This window comes from Pezoporus wallicus, unplaced genomic scaffold (genome assembly GCF_028554395.1).
Source record: "Pezoporus wallicus isolate ANWC-B61680 ecotype Strahan unplaced genomic scaffold, APGP_CSIRO_Pwel_v1 scaffold_2584, whole genome shotgun sequence".
Lineage (NCBI taxonomy): Eukaryota > Metazoa > Chordata > Aves > Psittaciformes > Psittacidae > Pezoporus > Pezoporus wallicus.
The window spans coordinates 9325157-9337629 of record NW_026642851.1 but is presented as its reverse complement, the minus strand read 5'-3'; the positions used below and the strand labels follow the sequence as shown (position 1 = coordinate 9337629).

Here is a 12473-nt window from a genome sequence, read left to right as displayed (position 1 = left end):
TACTATTACAGTCAAATATTATTTTGTTGATTGATTACTAAAATAATTACAGAGAAACAGATTTAATGAATTCTTTTTTTACCTAGAAGCATCTTTGCTATTACTTGTATTTGGCCCTTTAAAAAGCGCAGACTGAACAAGACCAGTTAAACTGGCAATCTGTTTCTCCATGGCTTGTATCCTCTCTCTGTAAGACAAGAGAATCGTTTGTTAAAGCCAGGTATATTTGCTTTCAGACTTGTTTTTCTAGGTGAATGATTACCACAGGATTGGAAAGACACTACAGAGCTTGTGCAAAGGCCCACGGGTACCAGTTTGCATATACCTTGTTGCAGCAGCTTACCGCATCTTAGTTTGGACAGCTTTTGCATGGTAACAGACAATAAAAAAAGACATCTGCTTCGTTAAAAAAGAACAAAACAAACAACCACCCAAGTAATAAACTTCTAACGATCTCACAAGACAGGCATCTAAAACAATCAGTTAATGCCTCTTGGAACTAGTGAAAATAATCTTTTTCTGCATTGCATGTATTTTCGCTTTTGCATACACCAGGAAAATAATTCTGCCTGTATATAAGGTTTCAGGATTAAAGACTTTAACACTTCTTCTTGTTACTATTTTTACTTTCCCCAAACCCAGGATTTTTGTCTGCAAAGCATTTAATCTGCCCATGCTGACTACTTCTGAAGCCAAATCCTTTGCACCTGACATCACAACTGTCTGCCTTGGAAAGGACAGCAATGTGACAGACAGGCACAGGACACCAAATGCAGACTGTACAGCAACATTATCATAAAACAGATTGCTTTCATGCACATATCCTGAAAAATTCATAAAAGGAAGAGGAGAGAATGAAGAACTGTAATAGGTATGGTCAGTGTTTTCCATAGGTGCCAAAGGTCACGAAAACAACAATGTCTATTTTGGATACGAAGGCTAACATTTGTGTGTTTATCTGTTTACATAAATGCATCTATTAGTCAAGTACCACGTGACTTCCTCAATGGCCTCCAAAATAGCCTTAAGCTCACACAATGACACACAGCCACACATCAATATGGGAGATCAGACAGGACCTTCTGAAAATACACCCCTATATGCCAGCGGTTAAGTGACTGGGGAGACATACAAAAGCAAATCCTAACAGTGGGCTGTGAATTTGGAAGATGACTCAGAACAAAACTTCTCAAAAAGCAAGTGACTAAGACCAGCAGCAATGATGCATGGAAGAAGATGGGACAGACACATGCAGCCCCAGACTCAGCCTGCTGCAGGGGCCATCCATCACCACTGCAGCATCCTGGGCACATGGTAGCAGCTGAACTCTGGCTACCCAGCTCCAGTTGAATGCCAATCAGTAAGGGCCATGTAAACTCAACAGTAGGTACCAATACCAGGCAAAAGCAAGCTGACATGGTACAAAGAGAGTAACCAGCCCAGCTTGCAGTCAACCAGATTACCAAGGCTAATTATTTCATTCACATGAGATTGAAACAGAGCTTTGCTGGGATAGTGCAGAGACACCATAGCCAGGAGAGACACCAAGACACTCGGGCATTGTGAAAACAGGGGAGCAAAACAAGTAATGAGATGCTAACAGACACAAGGAGGGAAGAAATGAGTGCTCAGTCAGTTCCCAGCCAGCAGACATGCTTTTACTGCAATTTGATACAGTGGGAGCATCTTACTTTTCTGTCTTCATGTTGAAAGGTATTTTGAACGGTGGTGAGAAGACTAGTGAATCTGACCTAATTCATTTCAAACCAAGAAATACGTTACAGTATTTCCACTGTCATAAGCTTTAAAATAAGAAACTGGTTCAGGCTACAGTAAACTTTGGAACAAAACAGGTACTAAAAGCCTGGGATAAATATATTCTAACAAACTCTAATGCAGCATTTTTGACACTTAATAATGAAACTTTTTTTTTTTTTTTTTTCCCCCAGATAATCACCACAAAACCTTCCTGGAAATAATCTCAATTGGAAGTCTATCTGTTTTACTAATTCATAAATATGATGTTTTTTCCATCCCACATTCGATAATCTGGAAACAATTTTCTGCTTCAAAAGAGATTATGGTAACACAAAGCTGATCTTGTCCTTTGCCATGAAATCTAGGAAAATATGTTGTTAAGAGGGAGAGGGATGTTCCAGAGATAGGAGATGATGAAAAACGAATGAAATACTGGAATCAATTGCACAGAGCACATTATTTTTCATGTGGTAAAAGCATTAAGAATGTGAAGAATCTGCATGTGCTCTGGAGTTACTCTGTTAAAAGACAAGGCAGGATTTTCCTGCAGTCGTTTCACTGTAATACCCAGGCTCGTTATGGCCATCAGCACCAAACATCTCAAAAACAGGTGTCTGAAAAGGAGGTGCCTTTTAGGCATTAAATCAAATGACCTGATTTTGGAAGACCTGGTAGTCTGACTGATGGCGGTGGGAGGCAGCGTGCTCCAGCACTGGCAGGCAGGGACACAGCCAGCCTGGCAGCAGGGCTGTGCTTGGGGCTGATGTGTCTGAAGGGCTAGGGGCTCAGTCCTGCCACCCATCACACGGGGTATGGACGCTGACTCCTTCCACTTTGGCTTCCCTGTGAAAGGCTGGAGCAACCTCTGCTCCAGAGAGAGACAACGAATACTTTCTTCATCTTGTGCCAGGCTGGGGTCCATCAGGGATGCCGACACTGTCATGACAGTTGTACGTTTTTTGGTTCTCAACACTGTATTCTCTACTTCTCATTGTGCTCCTAATGGAAGGAAGGTGGGAGGAACAGCCTGCTCCACCATCCCTTCCTGTAACGGGCAGCATGGGGCAGACCAGCACTCCAGTGGCATGGGGCAGAGCAGGGTTCCCAGGGCACAGGCCAGGTTGGCACTCTAGTGACATAGGGCAGGCTGGGACATGGAGCACCAGGAGGGAGGGTCAGGCAGAACAAAATGCAGGGTAGCATGTGAAGGCCAAACTCCGTTTCCAGATTGATTTCCCAGATAACCTGCATCTCTCCACCACCCAGGAAGAGCAGGGAGGGTCTGCTGTACAACACTTGGGAAAGAAATGGCTATTTTATCAGCCTGAACACAGACAGGCATTGTTTTACATTGTTTTCCTGTGAATACTGGGAGAGTCAGAGGTAGCAGCATGGTAGGGGAGGTAAAGAAGGTGCAAGGTCAGAAGCAACTCCCAGCCCTAGCAGGCCCCTCTGTCAGCCTTGGCTTCAGCCTGGGACAGGCCTTGACCAGCAAAGGAGGCAAACACCAGCCTGTTCTCCCTAGCAGCCTGGTCCACAGCTCCAGGTCTGGGTACATCCAGGGCCCTGTGCTAGCATCTCACTCCCCAGATTCAGCAGAAGCAAAGCAATCCCTTTGTTTCTCCAGGGACTGTGCACTGAGGCATCAAATTTCATCACCAGCTTTCTTCCTTACAGCTTCACTGAGGTTTCATGTCATTCCCTCTACTGCAATTAACTGGAAGTAATCCCAAGCAGGATACATCATATTGATGAACTGGTACCCACTTCTCACAGCAATGCTATTAAAGAATGACTTGCATGTGTCTTCCCTTTCCTAGGGATACCTTTAATATTCACATCACTGAAAAGATACTTCATACAGACACAAACTAGAACTGGGCTGTGTAACCGTTTATGTTCTTGTCTGACCCTAGGCTGTGCCACAGAAGACTGGCACTATGAACTAACTGGCACACTATTCTGGAGAAAGATTTTCAGTGACTTCGTATTTTATAGTTAAACCCTGCGTGAAGCCTGTACAGTAATCAAAAAGAGGGTCAGAGACAGGGGAAAAAAAAACATTTCTTTCTACATTACCCTATGAGAGAAACATTTCATTAGAAATTTTTCTATCTCACTGGGAAAAGAAAGCAAACAGGAGTTTCCCAACGGCTTCCCTAGAATCAAGCTGAAAGTATCACAGTCAGACTTTACCTCAAAGTCCACCCAAAACAGCAGAGTATATATCCTGGAAGGGCATGATGCAAAGACCAGCAGGACTCTTCTGTACTCTGCTCTCCTCCCAGGTGGAAGATACACACCAGTGAATACTTCCATCTTCTAAAGATTAGGTTAACTCAAATTTTCTACAGCTTGAAGCTAAAGGGAAAAGGAAAGCTCTGAAGCACTGCCAGCTGTGATACTGCTTGACAACTATTATCCAGGAGCCTGCATCTTATTTTCTACAAACAGTTCCTCCAACAGAAGCCAAAGTACAGTTTACCTTTCCTCCACCCTATACTGGTCATTTGCATTCATCTTTTCTGCCTCTTCAGAACATTCAACATCTTTAACAAAGGAAAATGCAACTTTGGCCTTATACATCTGCAAAGTCCACTTTTCTTATCCAATTCTCAGTGCATTCTGATGAAGTCTCCCACTGTCCATGACTTTACAGAGCATGACCATTTTTTCCTAATGCACAGGGAGTCCATCCATACTTCAACATAACAAACAGTAAAGTGGTTTTCTGATGGGAACAATACCAAATAACCTACATGTTGCCATTACACCTGAGTCTTGAACTGCAAGCCACAAGCTGTAAATGTGATCCCATTTTCTGATCAGTTCTGCTATCACCTTTTCTCACTAATGTGGCTTTATGCCACATTAGAAGAAGAGGGAAAAGTTGTGTTCAGGCAGAAGAGAATCACAGTACACTCCTGAAATGCTTTTGGAGAAAAAACATCCTGTAGAGCTATCTTGCTATTCTAACAACTGAATTTTAGTGAGTAGCAGCATTTATTATACACATATTCAGCACTATCAAATAACCTAGACTTTTTAACACAACACGTGTTTTAAATACAAAGGATGTAAGTTAAATGGCATTTAATTTAATGCACTTTTGGATAAACAGCTTCTTTTCCAGTTTATCAACATTTAAACATCTACTTTGCCTGTAGCAACTGCCAGAATGGTCTACTATAAGCTATATAAATGGGCCATCAAAAAATATGACAGTAAATTCCTGTTTAAACAACTCATGCTCACTCACAAGAATTTACTCATCCTCCCTGCAAGCCTCTGTTTTAAGGGTTAATAACTCCTCGAAGATGAACAACTAATATTTTTGTGCATATGAATACTAACATACTTTATTCTTTTAAATCTCCCTGAACTGGTATCTTCTCACTGTTCTAAAAGAGCTTTATATGGAACTCTTCTGGTAAATGAATTACTGTAAGAGTTTATTCAATGCTTTATATGGCAGAAATAGCTACCTTGAAATTATCTGAGGTAAAACAGATACAAGAATGAATTACATGAAGCAATTAAAACCTTCTCAAATCTGGCTTAAATAACAGGCTTCCTCAATATAAAATTAAAATGGGAACCTCCAAAAGAAGAGATTGGAAATACCGGGTTTTATCTTTTGTTCACCCAAATCTGCCATAATTAACATGCCAAAGGAAATGGACCCATTTTCTTCCACAAAATCAGGATACGGTCAAAGAGAGGTCTGGTCTGCTGTAAGTACTTGACATATTCTGATAAAATACACATATATCCCTCTTCGGTCCCAGACTGGAAAAACTAAAGGAGAATGAACAGGGAAAGAGAGATTCAGTTTAACTTCTGGTATTGTGACTGTCCGCTTTAATCTTTTCTCTGATCTATACTTAAACTATGCATTGTCCTGAGGCTGTGCCAGTGCTACTTCAAGGTAATTTCCATTAAGTGATGGCACAAGACATGTTTTCAGTGTTCTCAACACACTCCACTAGGGACTGAAGGAACAGCAGTGCTGAGATGATGGGTTTGGTGCTTGCAGGGTCCTCAACCCACTCCTGAATGAGTGGTCTCGGTTAGCAAGTGCACAAATGCAAAAGACCTCCCTCTTCAGTATTCCCAAGCCTATGAGATACTCAACATTCCCTTTTGCTGATGCCCCACACCTGACAGTCTCTGCATGCAGGCTGACTGAACGCACCAGTCACTTTCTGTGGCCTGATGTTTAGGCTCTTTGCACAGTCATCAGCAACTGGAAAATGTGCATGACAGAGCAGCATATGCCTCATTTTAGCATGCCTTAAAGAGGATGAATTCAGCCCCATCTCTTCAGTCCCAAAATATTCTTACAGAGGCAAACCTAGCTGTACTGCTTATAGGTGTAAACTGTAACCCATTCACAACAAGTATAGGATGCCTTTCTGCCATTATATATGTCACTTTTCAAGTGTTCATAACAACCCTTTCCTGCTGAAGCAGGAAAGGAGTACCTCAGCCTGGACACCCTTAGTATTCCTCAATCTCAACAGTATTTGCTTTCAAAGTTTATGAATTTATTACAAAGCTAAAATAAGGCTTAGAGCACTTTGTGTCTACAGAACTCAAACCCAAGTCCCAATATTGCAGCGGTTAGAAAGCATACCAATTTGCATGAACTGCTTTGGTATTTACAACTATTTTTTAAAAGTCACACCTTCTCAAAGTTAAAAAAGTTACAACCTATAAGGGCAGCTTCCAAGAATGATTTTTTTCAGTGACGTGTGGCTAATGCACACCATGCTGAATATTAAGGTCATGTATTTATTTGGAAATGTAATTATGCAAATGCTATTTTCATCACTGTAAATATATTCTGGGTCCAGGACTAAAACACCTGGTGCAGAGCTCCTCTTAAGGAGCTACAGAACTATCTGTACAGTTGCTCTTTATATATTCACAAACACACAGCCTCATACATATCTGAGTGAAGAGATGAGATGCCCAGAGGGGAGAAAGAAAGACACAGATTGGAAAGTTATTGGTGTCCTCCCTCATTTTCAACCCCCTAAGAAGAAATTTGTAAAATTTTTGATCTGAAGCTCTCCCTTGGATTAGAATTGGCAAATCATAGAATCACCTGGTTTGGAAAAGACCTTTAAGATCATCAAGTCCAACTGTTGTCCCAGGACTGCCAAGTCCACCGCTAAACCATAGCACTAAGGGCCTCATCTACAGGCCCCTACAGGTTTAGTGGTGGATATATACTACAAATATAGTACAGATTATTTAAATATAGTTCAAATTATTTCCTATTTGTAATAATGAAAGCTTGAAATGAAATTTCAGACACCTACACCTATTTTTTTGAAATAAATACATACAAATCAGGTCTCACTGACCCTAGATTGCAATATGCCCTAACTCATGCTCTTGTGTCAACATAACCACCAAGCTCTAAGTCTGTAATTTTTGTGGATGTCTGATTTTGTTCTGTCCTCCATTTTTTTCCAACCAATGGATCTCTCAACACATTCATTTTTCTGGCCAAGTGTGGTCAGAGGTGGTTGATTCTTGAGCAAGTTGCTCAGGTGGAAGGGAAGTTTGGAGGCTATATGAAGCTCCGTATCTCCACAGTGGTTAAGGAAGGCACCAGTTACCTTTGGCCTCTGTGAGCTCAGTTTTTTCCAGCTATTCATCTTCGCTTCCCTAAAGAGCTCTATAAAAGTTAACAGCACAAACAATATGCTAGAGATTAGTGCAACTCATACAAATACACAGCAACTGATTGGCAGTGTAACGATTTTTCTCTCCTAGGGCTGGGTCTATGGCAGGAGAAGCCTTCACAGAACTTTGAGTAAATCTGGTCCTTAAAGAGACAGGAGAGATCATTGTCATTGTTGTCAGTGCATAAAAGTTAACAACAGTCAGGTCACCAACTATTTGTGATGCTGGAAAAATCACTTGGAACAGCATTCACGTTTCAATTTCTTCCCTGGCACAGAGTCACTCTTCTCAGCAGTTTCACCTCAAGGAATATTATTGTAAACAACTGTCCTATTTTTATGCAAATTCATGTTTTACAGGAGATAAGACACTAATGATAAATTCTTTCCATTTCCGAACAGTAGATGAGAAAAACTCCACTCCATAAAGAACCAAAATTGTAATATCAGAGTGTCATTCTTAACGGGGGTGAAATATATTCCCTTATTAGCAGGAACAGAACATCATTTGTTCTTGTAACATGATCTGGTTGTCTGGAAAGAAAACCCCTACTTAATCATTTTATTTTATTATATTTTTTCCAATGACTGAAATTTACACAAATGAAAATAACTAGGGATTTATCATGGGTTGACAATACTTTCAGATTAATATCGGGCAGTGTTGCATCTCCTCTAAATTACTAACTACCTTGTCAGATGGCTAATAAACGCTGCAGCCCAGTGCAGCAGCCTCCTACACATTACACTGTCCCCTGGGTGCTAAACGACAGAAGATGTGTGGTTTAGGAACATTTCTCATTGCATAAATTAGGCCCCAGCTCTGCCTTACCTTGTCTCCTTGTCCTTGGGCATCACAGGTGACCCATAGCCAAAAGCCTGCTTGTCAACTGGAGAGGGCACCACCTCAGCCATGCCTGGGTGGCCAAGGGTGCTCCGTGCTTTCGCATCCACAAACACAGGTGGTCCTGGCTCCTTTTTGAAGGACTGGCGGCTGGGGGAAGACCTGTCAGGTTGGATAGTGTGGGGGGGAATGTGAGTGCTATGGTGAGGATGAATATCAATCATTCTCATGTCAGCCATCCTGTGGGGTGAGGCAGGAGGTGTTTTAGAGCCAAGAGTGGGCAAATGGCTCTCCGGGTACTTCCGTGACTTTTGTCTGTACAAGGACTGCTCCAGCATTTCAGGCTGCATAGAGGGGCTGCAGTAAGTGCTTGATGACCTCATGGCACTGCGATGGTAGGCTACGATGTGATCGGGGACATCGAGGGGGTGTCCGGTGTGGGGTGCAGCCAAACTCATCCTCCCCTCGTGAAACAAGTAGGGGTCACCGTACAGACCTTCATTTCGGATCAGGGCAAGGTTTTTGTTACTCATGTCCTCGTCTGGCTTCACATCCCGTCTCTCCAAAATGGCGCTTGGGCTGGGAGATATCGAGCGTGAGGCTGGCACACTGGAGAGCCGGTCCCTGGGGATGGTGGCGTTGCCTGGCACACCCACGGGTCGGCCCCCACCATAGGGAATCCTGGATGGAGAGGGAGGCATGGAGTGGGGTACCGGGGTGGAGGGTGGAGAGCTGGGCATCGCGTGTGGAGGGTGCGTGGCAGATCCAGGGCGAGAAGTATTTGGGCCATCTCGGCCCATATAAGCAATTTCCCTCTGCATCTAGAAAGAAAAGGAAAAAGGCATGAGATATAATATTACTGAATGTGTAAAACATAATGTGGGTTGTGACAACCTTGACATCTACAAAAAAAGCAATGGAAAGAAAACAAACCCTCAAGACCAAATAATTTTCCATCTGCATAAGTAAAATACTTTGGGACCTCAGTGCCAAAGAAAAAGAATAGCAACTATAAATAGCAGTAAAATGGGCTGCATGTTAAAGGAATACAAGAGTTTTAAAAATGCTTTTATTTACACAAATACCATTTTATCTTAATCTGATATTCATAGCTACCGAAGCTGAAGTCATGGGCTTCAGTGCGAAGGTGTCCTAAGTACATGGAGCCAGTGACAAATTGAAACAGTTTATTGATCAAACACACAGGCTAGAGTTCAGTGATCCCAAACCAGGAAGAAAATGCCAATGCTCTGGCATCACAAACACACTTGAAATCCTTAGACAAGAAAAATAAATATTACAACTAATAAGCCATTTGCTTCAGCGCAGGATGTAGCCTTTTGCTAATAACTTGATGCAGTCTTTGTTACACAAAGCACAGGAGAACAATACACAAACCTTTATTGACTGCAACACAGTCAGGTTGCATGAAAATGGTTTGACCCTATACTACATGTGCTATGGGTTTCCTTCATTGCAAAGATAACAGTACTTCAAAGAGTTTCCAAAGCACACACTTAGAAAGTCACTGAACATTTCATCATAGTTTTCTAAGCAGCAGCAGTAACTGCCAGCAGTAAAGAATGAGCAAACAAGGAAAAGAAAGGGAAAACTTCCATACCAACATTAGTGCTTTGTTAACAGAGGCCTTGGCAAAACTCTGCAATAGATACATGTGCTTCTGAGACTGTAGCATCTCACCCTGCTCAGCAACGACCTCTCTAGATGGCTGAACACTGATGGGTGCCCATGAGGAAGACGGGAGAAATTCTCCCTCTAGCAAGCATCGTGCCTGCTCTGGTGCCATTAGGATAAGGTGGATAAACAGGGAGATGGAAAAAGTCAGCTGGGTTCCATCAACTACATATGAAAAGAAAAAAAAGAATAAAATCACAGCTTCTAAAACTTGTGTTGGCAATTTCAGCTTCCCTCTCCATCACTGCCAGGGGATTGTAGAAAACTGAGCATCACCAAGCCCTACTACACGTTCTTAAAGTTACAAAATACACACTAATGTGCAAGTGGAAGCTGCTGCTCTAAGTCTTCACCATTTTTCTCTCCTCTCGCTCCACACTTTGACTGGAGCTTGTGACTGGGTTCACTGCAGTTACAGTGATCCATGGCTGATGAAGCAAGAAATTATGCTCTATTCCTGCCTCACCACAGGTTTTTTCACTGCTAAGGGAATTGCAATGGGGGTGTATAAACAATAGCTGCTCTGATCACAGCAGTCTCCACACTTGGGAATTAAAAATGACATTCCCCAGGGCAAGAGATCAACAATCTGGAGTATCGGGTATCAGAAAGAAGAAAGGAGATAACCTGATTATGGCAGCAGCAATAATAAGAAAGTGTAACAGAACAAAGGACCGCACTGGGATGGGTCACAAATGAGGCAGACAAAAGTCATTGAGCCAAAGGGGAACGTGGGATTATTTATTTTTTTTTCATTTGCACAGAGAATCTGTAGTTTAAAATAAAATATAACTAGACAGTATTAATAAAATTATCAGTGGGTATTCAACATAGTTTTCTATGGGCTTGAAGAAACACTGCAATATACTGAACTGTATTGTACATTCAGACTCTGGACCTGGGCCAGCAGAACAGGAAGACTCCTACTGACTTGAGCAGCTTTGGGACCGTGACTCTGTGGATAGGCAGTGACAGATGTTTTGCACAGAGAGAAAAGCCCAAAGAAAGAAAATCTTCCCTGGTTTCTGCTGGACAAGCTATTCCATGCCCTGTTCAGTTGCTTCAGCTGAAGCTATAACAGATGCAAAAGTACCTGGGACAGAAATCATAGACATATGGGATATGCTGGGTTGTACTGAGAGGAAAATTCCAATGTTACCTTGTAGAGAGGAGAATATTTCCATGGAAGCTTTGAAAGCAACAGGTTTAACTTCCCCTAATTTCTGGACTTCATATTCCCGTATATGCTCATACATTTCTCGTAAATCAAAGAAATCTGTCAAAAGAAAATTCCTATTTTCCACCTTAAGGTATTGCTATACGTTGAGATGGAAATGAGGAATTCAAGTATAGGTCTGGGCTATTGCTCAAAGTTCTGTGTCTGAGTACTGCTGTGTATATAATGCTTTTGCTTTAAAATAGCACTTGGAGTACAGCACCTGGATCAAGACCCCACTGGGCTGGGCAGGGTGCAAACGCCTGGGCAGACAACCTTTTCCTGAACAGTTCACTTTCTATTTTAAGCCATGACTCAGCCCTTGGGTGTAGCGTGCAGAAGGCGGGGAGCAGTCGAAGCCATACAGTCTAGGGTGCTCAGGGCAGGTGCAGGGACTTGAGCTGGTGACTGGGAGTCAGGCAGCCTTACTGCTGCATTACAGTGTCTTTTGCCAGCTTGTTATTTTCTCTCTTCTCCAAAATCTCCAGATTCTTCACTGATGGCAACTTTAAAAATGTGAATGATGTCTTTTCTTGCCTCTCATCTATAAATCTTCTGTGTGATATTCCTGGCACACTGTTCTGTCTCATATGTACCCCACTTTCTGCGCTGATTTTCTTCTCCAGAACTCCACTACAAAACCCCCACCTCGCTCAATGAAAACAAGCACTCACATATGCAGGACGTCTTCGGCCACACGTTCCTGGACTTCAACTGCATGACTCAGGAACTGAGAAAGAGGATATTTGGCCTGTCTGAGCCTCTAAATACGAGGTGATATCACAGCCAATTGCTTTGAGGGCAAAAGGAAGAAGATTTTTTAGTGCAGTCATAGGATCACGTGCTTTTTGCCTGCAGCCATGTAATACATTTGCCTGAAGGTGTGGTCTTCTTTAGCACACAGTTCTTCATTGTTCTTACTACCTATAGGCTTTACATCCTTGAAGTGGAAACTTGTCGTCTTAATCCTTAGATTAAAATATGGTAAATGGCTAGCAATAATTTCTGTATAAAACATTTGAAGTAAAAAGACATCACTCAGACTCTTTTGCTTTCTTTTTTAAACAGAGCAACAGAGACACTAAAGAGTGTCTTTATATACTATAGAGTGAACATTATATAAAACCAATTGTGTTCTTCATTTCAAAAAGTAGTTGGCATACTCAGTAACTTGCTATATTTTTAATGTGATTATGTGCAGAAAGGTAGCAAACCAGCTACCCATCCACCCAAATGGATGACCTTACAAAGAGTCTTTCTCCTG

The 12473-nt window shown here is 42.0% G+C and overlaps 1 protein-coding gene across 15 annotated transcripts in view; it reads right to left on the bottom strand.

The window, feature by feature from the left end:
* KIAA1217 (KIAA1217 ortholog) overlaps positions 1-12473 on the bottom strand; it is a 374037-nt gene that overhangs the window by 42746 nt on the left and 318818 nt on the right. For 11 of the 15 annotated variants that reach the window (XM_057432470.1, XM_057432469.1, XM_057432464.1 and 8 more), the window contains 2 exons: positions 8287-9119; positions 83-187 (listed from right to left, as the gene is read on the bottom strand). In XM_057432470.1, the coding sequence (XP_057288453.1) occupies positions 83-187; positions 8287-9119 (938 nt within the window). The remainder of the gene's footprint in view (positions 1-82; positions 188-8286; positions 9120-12473) is intronic. The other 4 variants (XM_057432465.1, XM_057432478.1, XM_057432471.1 and 1 more) reach the window with 1 other exon arrangement.